The sequence below is a fragment of the Dufourea novaeangliae genome, unplaced genomic scaffold, assembly GCF_001272555.1.
Source record: "Dufourea novaeangliae isolate 0120121106 unplaced genomic scaffold, ASM127255v1 scaffold205, whole genome shotgun sequence".
NCBI classification, from domain to species: Eukaryota; Metazoa; Arthropoda; class Insecta; order Hymenoptera; family Halictidae; genus Dufourea; species Dufourea novaeangliae.
Window position 1 is genome coordinate 103,318 of NW_015374106.1, and position 17,113 is coordinate 120,430.

General features: G+C 35.2%; 1 protein-coding gene across 1 annotated transcript; it reads left to right on the forward strand.

The window, feature by feature from the left end:
- Positions 1 to 1,832: 1,832 nt before the first annotated feature.
- Positions 1,833 to 16,103, forward strand: LOC107190843 (phenoloxidase 2-like). The gene is made up of 9 exons (XM_015579729.1): positions 1,833 to 1,943; positions 3,571 to 3,763; positions 6,006 to 6,229; positions 8,575 to 8,777; positions 9,400 to 9,817; positions 11,185 to 11,313; positions 12,484 to 12,808; positions 14,880 to 15,112; positions 15,858 to 16,103. Exons 1-9 carry the CDS (start codon positions 1,833 to 1,835, stop codon positions 16,101 to 16,103), a joined length of 2,082 nt encoding a protein of 693 aa, XP_015435215.1.
- Positions 16,104 to 17,113: the final 1,010 nt, after the last annotated feature.

Below are 17,113 nucleotides of genomic sequence, written 5' to 3' on the forward strand. Positions count from 1 at the left end.
AGAAGCTCAAAACCATTTGCTGGTAATGTACAAGGTGGGGCAAAAGTAACTGACTGGTTTGAAAATATTATGACTTGTTTATTTATTAACACTCGCTTGTCATATTGAATGCGGCCTACCCAGGCTATTCCTATAACTTTTCGTACTTTAAAACAGTGAAGGGGCGACTGTAGGGCGGAAAAAAGCTTGCAGTTTCTACTAAGAATTCTTAACCACAGCAACCTTATTCTGGTTGAAGCAGTCAAGATATATGTAAATATTGCAAATTTATGTTTGGGTATGCCATACCGAGTGCGGCAAGCACGATGGAAAAAGTAATTTCCGTGGAACACAAAATCAAGGTAAGTATTTGCAAATGTATTGTTTAATGAATTATCGAAAGTAAAATGAGAAAAAATATTCAAATGTAGTTGTTTTACTTTATAGTATAGCAAGTACTGTAGTATTTACTAGAAGTACTACAAGTACGTCTACGTATTTGTAGAAAAAGTACATTTGTTAAGGAGTTAATTAGATATTAGGGATAATATAAGGGATAATATAGAGGAAATTAAGTATTAAAAATTATTTAATTTTTCTCAACGAAAAATACATTGTTCCGGCCATTTGTAAATGACAAATTTCACACATTTTCACTTTGTTAAATAATTATAGTTTTTGAGACTAATTGTTAAACCACCTACATATTTCTTCTCAAAATACAACTCAAGCAATGTCGATTGATGTGCTGTTGAACCCTCGTAATCTGTTTTAACCTAGAACTACAGCACTTTGAAAGAAAATAAATTTTTGCTAACTATTCAAAATTTGATATTCTTTATTTTCAGAATATTCTTCATACTAACATATTCACGATATTCTAAGTTATATAGTTTCATTCTTTGATGCTTGAAAAATCGATATAAGCAAAAAACATTTAAAATGATGCACCTGATTCCGAGATATATACGATTGAAGAACACACGGATATGCCATACCCAGTGTGACAAGAACGCGACTCTGAGATAGTCAGATAAGTGAGGGTTAATATCTCTTTAACTTTTTCAATTTTTCAGAGGAAACTTAGGAGATTTAATTATGGAGAGATACACTATAGCTGAACGAACCAGAATTTACTTTTATAATGAAACTCTCGAGGCAACACTTGCCAAACCGCATAAACTCAAAAAACGGTCAATTGAAGTGTCCACCGCGACAGTCCGATTTGACCGCACCAGATTTTTTCCTGTGGGGTTATCTAAAGGAAAAAATTAGTTAATACGCCGCAAAATTTACAAGCTCTAAAAACAACATTCGAGAAGAAATTGCCTTAACACATGCAACACTTGAAAAAGTAATGGAAAACAGCATGAAAAGATTCTATTCTTGCTTCCAACATCATGATGCACACTTGACGGATTTAATTTTTCATATTTAATGTAAAAAGGAGCAACCAATAAACTTTACTTCTAACTTCAATTTTTCATTTACTTCACTTAGTTCAAATGTTATTGCAAAACTAAGTCCATCAATTACTTTTGCCTGAACCTGTATTTTCTTCGAAAACAAGTTTTGATTATTTTGGACAGCGGTGACGGATTTTGCGGTTTATAACAAGACCACTATTTCCTGAAAAATTCTCCTATAAAGCTAGGATTAAATTCATTTGTCCAACAACTGCCTTTCATCGCGAAAGCGTAAACGTCGTTCTTTCTCGGAACCCTGCAACGGTGAATTATACTTACAGTTGATTTTATAAAACCATACTATTGAGTAAACTTATATTACAAGTGTGATTAGATAAGTCTAGGTTATTTTTCTCTTTTCGTCTGCGCGTAAAAGCTTATATCAACATGGCAAACAATAAAACAGATATTTTATATCTCTTTGATCGACCTTGTGAGCCAGCCTATGTACCTAAGGGAGAGAAGAAAGTTGCCTTCAATATACCATCTGATTATTTGGTACGTTAGTTTCATTTAGTTTGCTTGATTCTTTATTGATTTTATTTTTTTTGTACTCACTATAAACAAGGGAAATCAGCTGACCATAACGTAAGAGGAAGGAATTTTGTTCGTAAATTGACGCTTTGAGTGGGGACATCGCTTACTGTCGCCGCACTTAGGGTGTAATGCAGCTTGTAGCTGTAGGGTTCCATACAATAAAACGTACAAAAATAGTAACACTGTCCAACAAATTTTAACGTTAGTTCTGTGATGTAATATCCACTACGCGATCCTTGCAGAAATTCTCGTCCTAAACACGAATCCGTAAGCAGACTTGCTCTATCACCCTCAGTTTTTGAAAAACATGAATTTTTGTAAGAACGAACGATTTCGGGCAAAAATGGAGTATTATGTAAAAACTAAAAACGGTACAAAGTTCAGTTTAGTTTTAAAAGATAGAGGAGACTTTCCCGATTACATTAGCGTATGCAGTTATTAAATTTTGTAATTTTGGCAAGGACTTTAGGGACAGCCCAGTAACTAAGCACTGAAAAGTATGTATCAATTTCAAAAGTTATTGTTTTTATAAAAGGTCTAACAAGCAATTAAGATAGAACAAAAATAACTTCAAAAACCGAAGGTGCTTTAACATAGCGACAAAATTATACAGCAAACTTAAAGATAGATTTAAAGATATTGAGTATAATTGGATAGCAAGAACAACATTCCTGGATCCATGATTTAAGCAGTACAGTTTCTATAACAATGCTGCACTTCATAAAGTGAAAAATTCACTACCTAATGAAATAAGTAGAGTAATTTGGACAAAACAGACAATGTAACAAAATTCAGTACAGGATAGACAAGAAAATATTTCCTTGAATTTGGAAAAATTTGGAATATTATTCCTGTTCTTCGGATCATGCAGTGTCGAGCGTTTGTAGTTCTTAAACCTTGTTGGGTGTAATAAAAGTGAAATAGCTCAAGACTATCTGATTTACAATATGTTTAATACGTATTGACATATAACTTAAAATAAGATTGTGTTTGAGCTCATTTTTATTAAGAAAATATTACCAATTTGTTAGATATAATCTCAATAATGTAAAATAAAAATGATAGAAAATCTATTTTATAAATACTGGTTTGACAACTTTGTTGCCCTTAGCCAACCAGCGATGAAAGGTAAGTCGGTCCGGCCAGTGAGCCCGGCTACTGCGGCATACTACAAAAGAGTGGAGGGGGGAAACGGCAGCTTATTCGTGGATCAAACAGTAGCCTATTTGCGGACATGCATGAATTTTCTTTTTTATGCATTTAAATTTATCTTCTGGAACAATATCCCCGCTATTGCATAACTTTATATCTTGTAACACGGTTTCGATATAACGCAAAACGCAATTTCACTGATTTGCATTAATTCTAATTGTAAGTTTCGCTTAAAATGGTTTCGATACAACACGGAACGAATTAACCGTGTTATACGAGGGTTGAGTGTAATTACATTTTGGCGTAACGAGGGCATTGATCAAGTGAAATTTTTCTAAAATCAGATAATTTGAAGATTTTAACTTCAACAAAATTATAACATAACATTTTACTTGTTATTTAATAATATATTCTTGTATCTTGTTACTCTGTTTAGGCTGATAGGTACCGCCCCGTAGCAACCCAAGTATTCAACCGTTTTGCTGATGATACGAATTCAAAGATTTCAGTAAAACAAATTACGCTTCCGGATATTAGTATTCCTATGCAATTGGATCGACGTGAGCCATTTTCGTTATTTCTTCCAGCACATCGAAAACTAGCTGCGCGGCTTACCAACATTTTCATGGGTTTGTAGTAGTTTACACATAATATACCTACGTTTATTTCATACAGTATAAGTATAGAAAGTAATATTACCATTAGATTTGAATTTTTCTCCCTCTGAAAATGGCATAGAAAAATGCAGTAGAAACTCAAAATAATTTGGAATCGTTATAAACAAAAAGATCTCTCAAAAAGGTCTGCTAGCATTTTCCGACTATTCCGCGACCAGAGATTTTGTAGAATACACAATTAAAGATGAAAGGCTGAAAATCAGGAGTGTGCAGGGCCTACCAAAACTCGAGAGCCCCAGCTTCAAGATTGGACGGAAAAATTCGAGAGAAATCTCGATATTCTCGTCTCGCTCGGGGTCTCGAAAGTTTTGGGATCCGAAACTCGATTCGGTCTTTAGGGGGTTGTTAGACTCTCGAATCGATCACGTTCAATTTTTGCCGAGTCGACCCAAAGTCGGACTGCCCTTTAATGTTTAGAGATCGGAATGAGTTTCGGGCTCCGAAACTTTTGGGATCTCGAGCGTAGCGAAAGTATCTAGATTTCGCTCGATATCGCCCGAACTTCTTCGTCTTGTCATGAGACCGAAATGTCGGGATCCCGCACAATCCACCTAAAAATATTTAATGATCACTTAAAACAAGGGACATGCGAAATTGGTGAAGTTAAAAACATTTTTCCTCTTTGGAAAATGTGCTTCGTAAAGACAAGAGAAGCTGATCGAACGTTTGTCTGTAATCCTCAGGACCCCAATCCAACACACAATTTAGACATAATGAATATGCCCGTGGAAATCATCAAAGATTATAATAACGACCTTAATGAAACCAATTAATTTGTTAATGATATAGAGATTTGCATCGGGCGGGTTTATCCCGCCCATCACTCGGCCGTTTCTTCAATCATCCGGGCCGGCCAATCGATACCTGCCCCGCGCTTACCCAGCGATGCCCGCTACCAACCCGTCCGTACCCGCCTGCAACCGCGCTACACCTCCTTTTTTTTTCTTCTTTTAACGTGGGGAAAACGTTAAAAAGGTGCAACGCCTTCGCTGTGGGCGGAGACGACCAATGCGGGATTTCACCCGCTAACAAACTCCCGGTGATCCTCTCGGGCGTGAGGGCTGGTCACGGGATCGTTCGACCACTCACCGCGATCAGCTCCGCCCTTGCTCTCCCTCGAGCCTTGGAGGGAGGGCTCTTCTCTGGGGGGGAATTCAGCTCCTACCTATAGCGTCGATGAGTCATCTCTCGACGCTGTCTTCTCGTGGGCCGACCGCGAAAGGAGGTGGTACCCCCAGTACCACCTCCTCGGCCCTCGTTGCCCTGCGAGCGGCGCGAGGGGTCATCGCAGTTATGACCCCTATCAGTCGCGCCCCCCGCGGGGCAACCCTTTTTCCGCTTGTGCCCGTGGGCTCCCCGTGCCGGTCCCACCTCCTGGAAGGGGGACGGCCACGGAGGCAGCAGCTTGTGGCCTCCGCGCCAGCCTCATTCCTCTTCTTTCGCTTCGAACGGGATCGGATCTTTCCCGATTCCGCTCGGCGCCCTCCTTCCATGTGAGAACCTCCTGACAGAAGGAGGCCACAGCGCCCCAAGAGTCCGCGCTATACCTGCTCAACACGTTGAATCCGCGTTAAACCTGCTTAACCTATCAAATCCAAGTTATACCCGCGGAAAAAACTTTAATTGGTCAGCTGAACAATTAAAATTTCTTCTGATTGTGCAGCAATGCACTGGAACATGAGCAGGCTCCAGTATATTAGAGAAGCACCACATAGCACACACCAAAATGAGTGTGTCTTTCGACCCCCTGATGAAGCTAGCAGCAATGTTTGCGAAACGTCGGGAATACAATTCCACAAGGACACGGCTTATACCCGAAAGCCTGAACAGTAAGAACGTTATTTGAGTTCGGAGCAGTTAGTAGAGTTTAGAGCAGAACACAGAATGTTATTAAATTCGATATTGACTTGAGTAGTTTTGAATATCTAATCTCTATATTAAGAAGGAAAATGTTATTTAAGATGAGACGTGCTGATACTAAATAATGATACAATAATATAATGCTGATCACTAGTGTTACAACTATTGTTATCACAAACTTTCAATTTCTTTGTTTACAATATTCGGTATCTTTAGAAGCAGTGGAAGTATTCACATAGGCGTTCTATTGCACTTCGTACATTTTGTGTAGGACATACATGTATATGTATGTTCGTAAGTCGTAGCTAATCATTTTTAATGCTTTATTTTTTAGGCATGCGGACGTACGAGGATTTCTTATCAGTAGCTGTGTATTGCCGCGATCGTGTAAATTCCCAAATGTTTATTTATGCTCTTTCAGTAGCTATATTACATCGTCCCGATACAAAAGATTTGCCGATACCACCTTTGACTGAAGTATTTCCAGACAAATATGTTGATGGTGCAATTTTTAATAGAGCTCGGGAGGAAGCCAATCTTGTACCTTCAGGATCAAGGGTATGTACATAACCCTTTTGATCATTTTGTTTCTTTGTAGGTTATACAAAGTGTGTCTAAAAACATTCACAGTCTCTTGCTCTCACGCCTTATTTTTATAACTGACGCTGCTCGTTCAAAAGCACCTCCATGAATTTGAGTTTACATTGAACTACACGGTCGCACAATTGGTACAAAACGACGATTTAGGAGTTCAGAAACTTAATTTGGGTGTAAGAAAGGGAATTTCAACTTTATGAAAAAATACAAACTTAATAAGTAACGTTTTTTAATAATAATTGTTTTATACATAAAATAAAAAATTATTTTTTGCGACGGAGGTCTCATTCTCAATGACAAGTTTTCTTATATCATTCTCGAAAATTAATGGACATCTATCAAAATTGTTCTCCTGGCTAACGAAATTGTGAATATTAAACAATCGGAGAATGCAATTAATGTATGGAAAGAATCAGTCATTGTTTCAGTTCACGAAAATTTTTTTATAAATTTGATTTTCTGAAAAAAATAATTTTTTATGTTTATAAAACAATGATTATTAAAAAACGTTACTTATTAAGTTTGTATTTTTTTAATAATTATGAACGATGAACATATGCTTAGCAAATTTGGTTTTGAAATTCCCTATTTTACATGTAAATTAAGTTTCTGAACTCCTAAATCAGCGTTCTGTATCACTGTAGGTCACTCCGAACGGGCAGGTTTGGACAACCCATTTTCTGCGAAAAGACTAATTATAACTTTATCAATATGTTTTTGAATTGTGTGTTTGTGAATGTGGAATCCAATCATGTAAATATTTTTTTTTTAAAAATTATTTGTTTAAGAAATATATTTTATAATTTGATTCTTTGTTTAATTTTTCATGTGAAACAATTCAAGCCGAGGTTTTCATTGATCTCCAATATGCGATAGCTCTAGAAAGAGTTGATTTTGTTGTACAGACATGGCGCCTCTAATGGCGGATCTAGAGGGTAACATTTCTAAAATCAAAAGACTAATACACAAAATAAAAATTCATCTGAATCCATATAATGTTTACAACAACGAAAATTCAACCCGTTACTTCCTATCTCTATTTATTTAAGCAAGATTTATGTACGGGGATGCAGGTGGTTGTAGAATATTTTTACAGTGTTTTAATCTTTGGGGATTAACGTGGCAAAGATGGTTTTTCGGAACTTTTGGACTTCTAACTATACCAACAAAAACGTAAAAATTTTTTAAAGGGTAAAATTTCCAGAACTAATTGTCCAATTCTAAATTTCTTAATGAAATTCCGTAGCCAAATATATGTACAATAGTGTAACGCGCCAGCCGTAATTATTGTATTATAACGCGTCAATTATTATTTTAATTTGTTTCGTACAATAAATAATTTACAAGCTATTTGAAATCGTCAAGTTACGAGACTCACCCTGTATATCTAACGCCTAGAATTCTTACTCGCGCTCCAGAACTACTTCTGGAAGCGATTTGAACTCTGTACAGGAGGCTTGGATATTCTTTTAATCAGCTTAGGCTTTCTGTAACTAAATTAGAGGCTCCTATTTAGCGCTGGTTTTGTAATACGAAATTAGCATTAGTAAAGAACGAACAGTATGCATAATTTAAAACAGAACTGAGATACTGTACTCCTGTGTTTCTTATAATAAATTAGTTGTAAAGAGAAAATCTTATACCTGTGAATTTTAATTTTTAACTGCCTTCACCGAACCTCACATAAATCGTCCATAGGAAACCGCTTTTTCATTGAACGTCGCAACTTCCGTAACCATGGCATTACAATAGCATGGTATAAATAAACAAAATTTTGTTGGATTCAAATATTAGATATTTGAAAAAAATTTTTACGTGCGATTGCTTGTTGCTTAATGTCCAAGGATTATATTGACTTATTAGTTAACACTTTGACTGCCACGTCACCCAAATATGGGTGACACGTACATTGCAAAGAAGCTGGATTATTTAAATGTCGTTATAAAATTTTTACGTAAAATTAAGATCGTAATATAATTTAAAACAAGACCAACAGCCTCTATCAACTACACGCATATATTTTCGACGATTTATGACTAAAAAAACGAGATAAAGTGTGTCTGGCTACGTATGGTCATTTTCACTGTGGCAGTCAATGTGTTAAATAAGTCAATATCCAAAATTGAAATTTCCAGTTAAACCGGCTTCATATATTTTTTGACGAATACTTTGCACTTTTTATGAATATTATAGGGCATAGTTTTCAACATGACAAATTATAAACGCCGGATGCAATACTCAACTATGTAGTACAATGATACGAAGCAGACAACGTTTTTAACGTTAAGTTTTTTCATTGCATGCAGATTCCAATCGATATTCCTAGAGATTACACTGCCTCAGATCTTGACGAAGAACATCGTATTGCTTACTGGAGAGAAGATATTGGGATTAATCTTCATCATTGGCATTGGCATTTGGTCTATCCATTTGAAGGAGATATTAAAATTGTCAACAAAGATCGTCGTGGAGAACTATTCTACTACATGCATCAACAAATCTTGGCCAGGTATGTCTTTTGTATGAAACATTGTTAAGCGTAACTTTTTAAGCATTTAGTCCATACTATACTTACGGAAGTCTGCTGGTATTGAATCTTCAACTTGATATTACGCACAGACCATTTTCAAGAAACAAAGTGAAATTATTCGTTAATTATTAGGTTCACGGCTAATAAAGGTCAGTACTTTTTTACTCAAAATTTAAAGCTCTTCGATATTTTGGCATAAAAAATATAGCATTCCATTTAAGAAAAACGAAGTTGACCTTCAAATCTCTGTAACACCTCCACTTACAAAAAAAAAATATATGCATTACATAATGTATCCCTCCAAACCATACAACTTTTCTAATAAAAATTTGTTCATGCAATGCATGCTTTAGAAGTTATTTAGGGTGAACAAGTTGCGTGGACCAAACAGCTTATAACTAAAAAATAATAACTTTCATTTTATTTTATCATATAGTATGACTACGTAAATTCCTTCCCACCTGTTGATAAAAATCCTATGTACAGATACGTATGTTGAAAGTGTATCTTAAATAATAGAAATCAAATATGTCTATTTTAAAATCTTCTTAACGAGAATTACTGATGGATATCAAACAAAACTCAGTTGTTATACTTTCAGGTATAATTGTGAACGTTTGAGCAACCGGCTTGGGCGTGTAAAACGATTTATTAATTGGCGTGAGCCAATCCCCGAAGCTTATTTCCCAAAGTTGGATTCTATTGTTGCTGGTCGTACATGGCCCGCACGTCCTAGTGGCGCCGTTCTTCGGGATATCAACCGACCAGCGGATCAATTAAATTTCGACATACAAGATTTAGAAAGATGGCGCGATCGTATATACGAAGCTATTCATACCGGCTCGGTGATTAGTACAAAAGGTGAACGAATACAATTGACCGAAAAAAATGGTATTGACATATTAGGAAATATAATGGAAGCTAGTATCCTGTCCCCGAATCAAAACATCTATGGAGATCTTCACAATTTTGGTCACATTGCTTTCGCTTATTGCCATGATCCGGACCATCGTTATTTGGTAAGTACATTGCAATAAATTTGTATACCATAAGGATTATTTGAATACTGAGCACTTAATTCATAATACTACGCGCTGCGATTTGTAGCCAACGCTACCGCGGGAACTCGGCTGGTAAACTCACGCTCTGATTGGTCGGGGTTTTTCGAATAATATCTCGGTAACAAAGCCTCGGATAACATTTTTGCTAAGAAAAAGTTGTTTCAAATCATCTCAGTATATGTTAATTTATACTATACATATTATGTTTAATAGTTAAACATTATTAATAATCAATAAGATCGACTTAAGATACGATTTAATAACGAACTACGATCACTTCTCGTTCATTTTCTGTTACATTACCTTTTCGTTAATACGTTATTTGAAAAAGGAATTTGCAAATTCCTGAGCCTCCGTCTTCAAATAATTATTAATTTCCATTCTGTTTAAAAAAGTAACTGTGCATTCGTCTTTTTACGTTACACATAATTTTTCTACATTGATGCTTCATTCAGTAATCTTTTTAAATAACAAACGACAGATGATAAAAAGTATGATTTTATTTGTTACGTCTTTTTTATTTGCTATTATGCGCAGTTTCCTGCGTTGCATGCTGGCCTACTTGTTCGAAGCTTCGTAGTACAAGAGCAGCGCGTAGCCACCGCTAGCGCGGGAACTCGGCTGGCAAACTCGCGCTCTGATTGGTCGGGGTTTTTTGTTAATATCTCGGTAACGAAGCCTTAGATTACATTGTTGTTAAGGAAAAACTTGTTCCCATTCACCCCCTCGAGTGCCCCATTTCCGGGTCGGACAACATTTTTGTTACATCCTGTATATACATCACCGAGGGAAATAATAGCGAACAAAAGTATTAATGATTACCGGTAGCCACCTTACCTGTGGTCTAACCGGGAACTATCCTCTTAGAAGGATAATATCCGCTTCAGAAAGATAACACTTCGGAAAGATTTTTACGTTTTAAGTTTATAAGATTTCGTAATGCGACATACCTAACTAAATTTAAATGAAACCAACTCGTAAAATAATTGCAGAGTGCGCCTGTCAAGTAGGACACAATTTCGTCATTTATGATTTTCGTATCAATTAACTTGGCATGTAAAATCCATCCTGTGAATTTGTCCCGCGTTTTTATTAACACCCTGTCCTCCATTTTTACGCTTTCCTTATTAAAACGTATGCCCGAATTCTTAGCCAGTAGTAGGCTATGAATTTATGAAGAACTTCGTCTGCTTTCGTTACATGTATTCCAGTGATTTTTAAATGAAAAATAGATATCTATGTTTTCGTAAAAAGGTATCTACTGATCCTATTTTATTTGTATTCTATTAATTTTTAACTGTAAAATTTCATTTTATGTTACACAGGAGAGATTTGGTATAATGGGCGATACTGCCACTGATATGAGGGATCCAATATTCTATCGATGGCATGCTTTTGTCGATGATGTTTTCCAAGAATATAAAAATACTCTACCAGAGTATACTGTACAGCAGGTTTGTACACGTATATTTTACTGTGATTGGAAACTACAAATTATATGCTTGGACCCCAGGGCCAGAGTATATTAAGTCACACTTAACAAACCTTAGAGCAGAGCAAATCAAAGTTATAGAAACCTTGTAACTTTGGAACCCTTCGGTAAGGATTCAACGAAAAACAATCGGTACCTTCGAACTATTGAATGTATATAAGACAAGTCTGGATATGTAGAAATGGTAAACCTTGCATTAAATCCCCTATGTGATGGACTTTACATTGCTCGGCTTGGAACAAAATATGGACTGAATATCATTTTTACACTATTATATTAAAAACAAAACGACTAAGAACGAAATAATTTTTACCATGGGAAGGAGAGAAAACTTTAATACTAGACACACATAAAATGTCATTTTTCACAAAAAGTGGACTTAATACAGTCTGGTTCTGGAGTCCAGATGTGTACTCATTATTGTAACGGTATAGTACTTAGTTTTAGAAAAGAAGATGGAAAGTATTTTTTGTATGACCGTTAGTGACATTTTAGGACTTGATTTTGTACTATTTATAACCGCGTTATAGCAATATAATAATTATAAAAGTAGTAGAAAAAATTTAATAGTAATATTCGAAAGTAAATAGTAATATTTAATACGTGGTTTCTCTCAAAAGTAATAAGAATGGTATTTTTAGTATACTTCTTATGAGATATCACTTCTTCAAGAGTTTTTGTATAACTTTTATAAATGTAAAAAGATGCATGCAATGCAGTCATGAGCAGATTTAGATTGTTTTAATTGGGTTATGCAGATATGTACAAAATTAACCTTATGCCATATCTAAGGTCGTTGAATGTTAAGGTCTTTGGCCCAGAAAAAATTTCATGTGCTTATTACAGACTAAATTTATTCACGCGTAACTTTTTCTGAACATTAAAAAATCAGTTAAAATCATCAGTCAGTATCGAAAGGATGTAGAATACGACATAAGTTATATTTTTATGTACAATGATACGCTTTTAGAAACAGAAATGTCCAAAAAGTGTATTTTACACAACATAAAATATAATGATAATTCAATGAAAATATTAAAAACATACCAATTTCAGTACCGTCAAAATAGATCACGTGTACAGTAAATAAATATGCACTACAGTTAATTATTTTTTATATTAACATTTGTAGTTGGATTATCCAGGCGTCGAAATATTAGATCTTCGATTGACAACTAATCAGCGGCGCAACGTTTTAAATACCTTCTGGACTCAAAGTGTCGTAGATTTGTCTCGTGGATTAGATTTCACACCGCGGGGGCCAGTACTCGCTAGATTTACTCATTTGAATCATTCCGATTTTAAATATACGATTATTGTTAATAATCGCAACAATACGCCACGAAGAGGAACAGTACGGATTTTCATTGCTCCTAAGGAAGATGAACGTGGGCTACCTTTTACTTTCCGACAGCAGAAGAATTTAATGATTGAAATGGACAAATTTTCTATAATACGTATGTTACTTTCGTGATACATATTTACCTAATCTTGCATAACACGAATAATATCTTAATTATATATTGTATGAAAAATTGTGTGTACGAATATGGCGTTGTTTCGAAAGCATTTATTTCATAGGGTGTGTAGTTTTTTTATAAATGGACCTATTTTGTAGAGTTGTAGGACAAATTCATATATGGATACTCTGCTATAGGTGTCACAAAGTTCAAGGGGTTAAAAAATAACAAAATTATGTTATTGATACCGAGTTATTGATTGTTGAAAATACGAATTAAAAATGCCTGATGCGAGACACTGAGACGACTGCGCGGGCAATATGTATGCGTTATGCAGAGTTGGAAAGAAGTCCAGTGGGACGGCATAGAGGCAAGACGGGTACTTTACTCGCTCTAAGGAAGTCTATGTGCGACGTCCCCTATTAACGCTCTGCGTTATGTGTTAATGACTGTGTTAGGGAAGACGGGTCTATGAGGATTTATTCAATGGAATGTGCATGCCTTTTTCATTCCTGTCGCTCGACTTCTTTCAGATCTGCTTATGCAAATTATGGTATTATTAGCATAACCATTGAGACAGACCTACATAGTTATAGACCTCGCATAGCGTCGTTGCAAAATCAGTCCAGTACTCAACATCTCAATTTAAAAATAGAGGGCGAGATAAGGAGCTCGAGCTTTGTTTAATAATGTGCAATTTTCATTCAGTTCTAAGATGCTTCTGACTTGTTTTTATTGTTCACACCAGCCTGCGAAAAGTTAAAGTTCCTTCAAATGTGGCAAATACTAAACAGAGTTTACAGTTAATCTGGTAGTAAATGAACTACAGCCAGTTCACATTCTTTTCCGTTAAAGCCACGTGCGGGTCTGAGTACCGCGGTATCAACTGCTGCCGCCACTCCATACGTTAATTTATGACCACGCTATATCTTAGCGAGAACTATACCTCGTAGCCAAAATGATAAAATATGGTGACACATGATAGTTTTTGACATCATAGTTTTTTATAATCTACTTAATCTGTCCTTTATCAATTCTTGTTACATTTACAAGTCTAACAACTCCTCTACAACATTGGGCAGCAAGTCATTTATCAACGATTTTGCTTGGGATCTAACAAAATCTCAAATTGAACACAGATACACTATAGAAAGCCTTCCTGCTACAATTCGAAGTCGTGTAAAACTACTATTGCAAATACCAGAACCAAACCTTTACTAGTTGCTCAGCATCACAACACTAATTATGTTGGAAGATGTTATGTATGTCCACGGGAGGACAAAATTTATTAAGGAACAAAATTAAAGTTACAAGAAAAGCGTGTAAAAACTGCGACGGATACGCCTGGCAAGGACCACATGAAAAATGTTTGTGTTAATTGATTTACATTAGAAGAGTTGTTTTTTATATTCTTAGCAATAAAATTTATCAAGTTCAAGTATTATTCTAATGTTATCCACTTAATATGTTGTTGCAATAGGTTTTTTCATTACTTTGCTACAAAATGAATGTTGTTTATTGAATAAGGTACAAGTGTAATCTAAGACAAATAAAAAGTCTTTACATAGTTAAAAATAACATAGTTTTACTTATGTACTGTGAACAAAAGGTTCTGAAATTTTATATGTGCTAGAAAGTATGTTCTACAATGGTAAACAACGCACTACAATCCGTAATAAACACCTACGCGCCTACTGGAAGGTTAAGTGCCGCTTATCCGAAGTTTTCTGATTGGTCTCGTTATTTTACAATTTGGTTTGGTAAAAAACTGGTTACTGCTGCCGTAGTTTTACGACCTTTTAAAGTCTGTAACTGATTACCGCTGACATAGTTTTACGTCATTTTAAAATGTATAACTGGTTATCATATTATGTTTACGGGAAGGCAGATTAATTTTTTTTCATACTTATAATTATAGCAGCTATCACCCCTTAAAGTTTCTATTATTTAATTATCTGTTTCACTACTTTAGACCGTATTTATGTTACACTTTGCTTTATATATATTATAGTTTGCAATGTTTTCATCTAGAAATTTAAGTACGAATTTTATGCTTATTACGTTACAGTTCGGCCAGGACAAAATACAATTGAGCATAACTCAACGGACTCATCGATAACAATACCTTTTGAAAGAACTTTCCGGAATTTGGACGAGAATAGACCGATTAGTGGAGATAATTTGGAGCTTTTCAATTTTTGTGGATGTGGATGGCCACAACATATGTTGGTTCCTAAAGGAAACCGAGTAGGCTACCCGATGGATCTTTTTGTTATGATATCAAATTATAGCGATGATGCTGTAAGTATATTTATGATTTCTGTCTACTTTTACACTACATACAGAGTGTTCAACAACAGGTGCCGGTAACTTTAATCGTTTGAGTGCTACCTAGGCCATCGGCCGACCGTAATCGCCGAGCGTGTAGCTCGCTGATCTAAAACGGGCTGCACCTCTGTCTTTTACTGATCATTGCCGAGTTAATTTCAATATCATCATTTTCAAATGCACCTTATCTTGTAGGTAGGATTTCCAAGAATACCTGTCATATTTTTCAAATTTATCGACACTAACGTCTGGGAAAAAATTGCCATGTTATAGAAATGATTTTTCAATTTAAAATAATATTATTCAAATAGGCCGAAGCTTCTATATTAAAATAAAGGGAGTATGAACTCAATACGATGAATAGTTTTCCAAATAGAAATTTATAAGTACACTCTGGATTCACGAAATATGTAAAAATTGTGAACTTTGACATCTATTTTGTAAACAAGTGCTTGACAGCCCCCCCCCCCCAATTTCATGTGCACTATATCACATTTCATTTTGGACAAAATCCCTGACATCAAGTGCACAGAGCGATCGATTTGACGTGGAATGATCCAACTATACAGACACGTTCTTTTATTATTTTTATTGACGAAAGTTTGTTTATCTAAATGAATCTTTAGTTTGCCATTATATCCGTTTATTTTATCACGTATTTGTATAAAAAATTACGAAACGTACAATAAATAGCTTACGTGAATTTTGCAATGTTTAGGTCGAACAGGAAGAATCATCAGGTTGTAATGATGCAGTGAGTTTCTGTGGGTTAAAAGATAGGAAATATCCCGATGCTCGTCAGATGGGGTACCCCTTCGATCGCCAGCCTCGACAAGGAGTTGAAACACTACCACAATTTCTCACTGGAAACATGGCAATCACAGAAATAATTGTTAAGTTTACAGATACCGTTGTGCCCAGATCTAGATCTGAAAGTACGGAAAATACATTGACCTTTGTCTAACAACACTATTCTGTGAATTATGCGCATTAATATGCTGTTAACGAAAACAAATGTTTTCATCGATATTTTAAATACTATTTTCTAAATATATACTTGTGCAAAACTTAAAAACAATTTCAAATGGTTGTAATAGATAAATCTGCAATGCAGAAAAATACTTAAAGTTTTATGCTTTACTTTCTATCTAAATTCTCGTACAAGTTGAAATTATTTTCAAAATTGACCCTGGAGGACACGAACGGCGTTCGCCGCGCCAACAGTATGGAGAAGTCTATTTTTTCAAATTTTTCTTACTCTTTTTTTTTATTCTAATTATGTACTATTAAAAATAAAACTGTTAAATTAAAAGATAACCGAAAAGCATATCACTGCCTTTTTTTAAATTTATGAAAAAGGGAACGTAGTATGCAGTACGCCGTCCGTGTTTTCAGTGTAACTATTCACGGTCCGTTATAAAATATTTTGTTTCCAATATTAAATGAATATTTCTTCTATATTTAGAAAAACATATTTTCTTTATAATATTAAATTATTATTTATTTTATATTGAGAAGAAATATTTTGTTTCCAATATTAAATAAATATTTATTTCATATTGGGAAAAAAATATTTTTTTCGTAATATGAAATAAACATCGTATGTATATTTAAATATTAAAAAGAGATTGAATCTACTAGGGACCTTATATAATCCGAACAATTCGTTTCCAAGCTAACAGTAGCAATAAAGAGGAATTGTGCTAATAATTACTGACCTAGGTGGATTCCGCGCGGCGGAAAACCGGAAGTTCAAACAAAAATTCCGTCCCGTGTATCTCAGAGCGGATAATGATCAACACGGAGTCGCCATTAAGTCGCGATTATAACTGTGAGTTTTGGAGACCACTTCCGGACAGGTTAGCGGGGGCTGATAAATGTTTTTGCTGTACCTGCCGAGATAGCTGAATGATTTATCTCGCCCTTAAATTAATCCGCCTCGGGGCTTGACGCGGTGCTACGCCAGTGGACTTG

Coding starts and splice junctions, on each gene's coding strand:
- LOC107190843 (XM_015579729.1), top strand. CDS start 1,833: ATGGCAAACAATAAAACAGATATTTTATATCTCTTTGATCGACCTTGT. Junction 6,230..8,574: donor TTGTACCTTCAGGATCAAGG/GTATGTACATAA, acceptor CATTGCATGCAG/ATTCCAATCGATATTCCTAG. Junction 12,809..14,879: donor GGACAAATTTTCTATAATAC/GTATGTTACTTT, acceptor ATTACGTTACAG/TTCGGCCAGGACAAAATACA.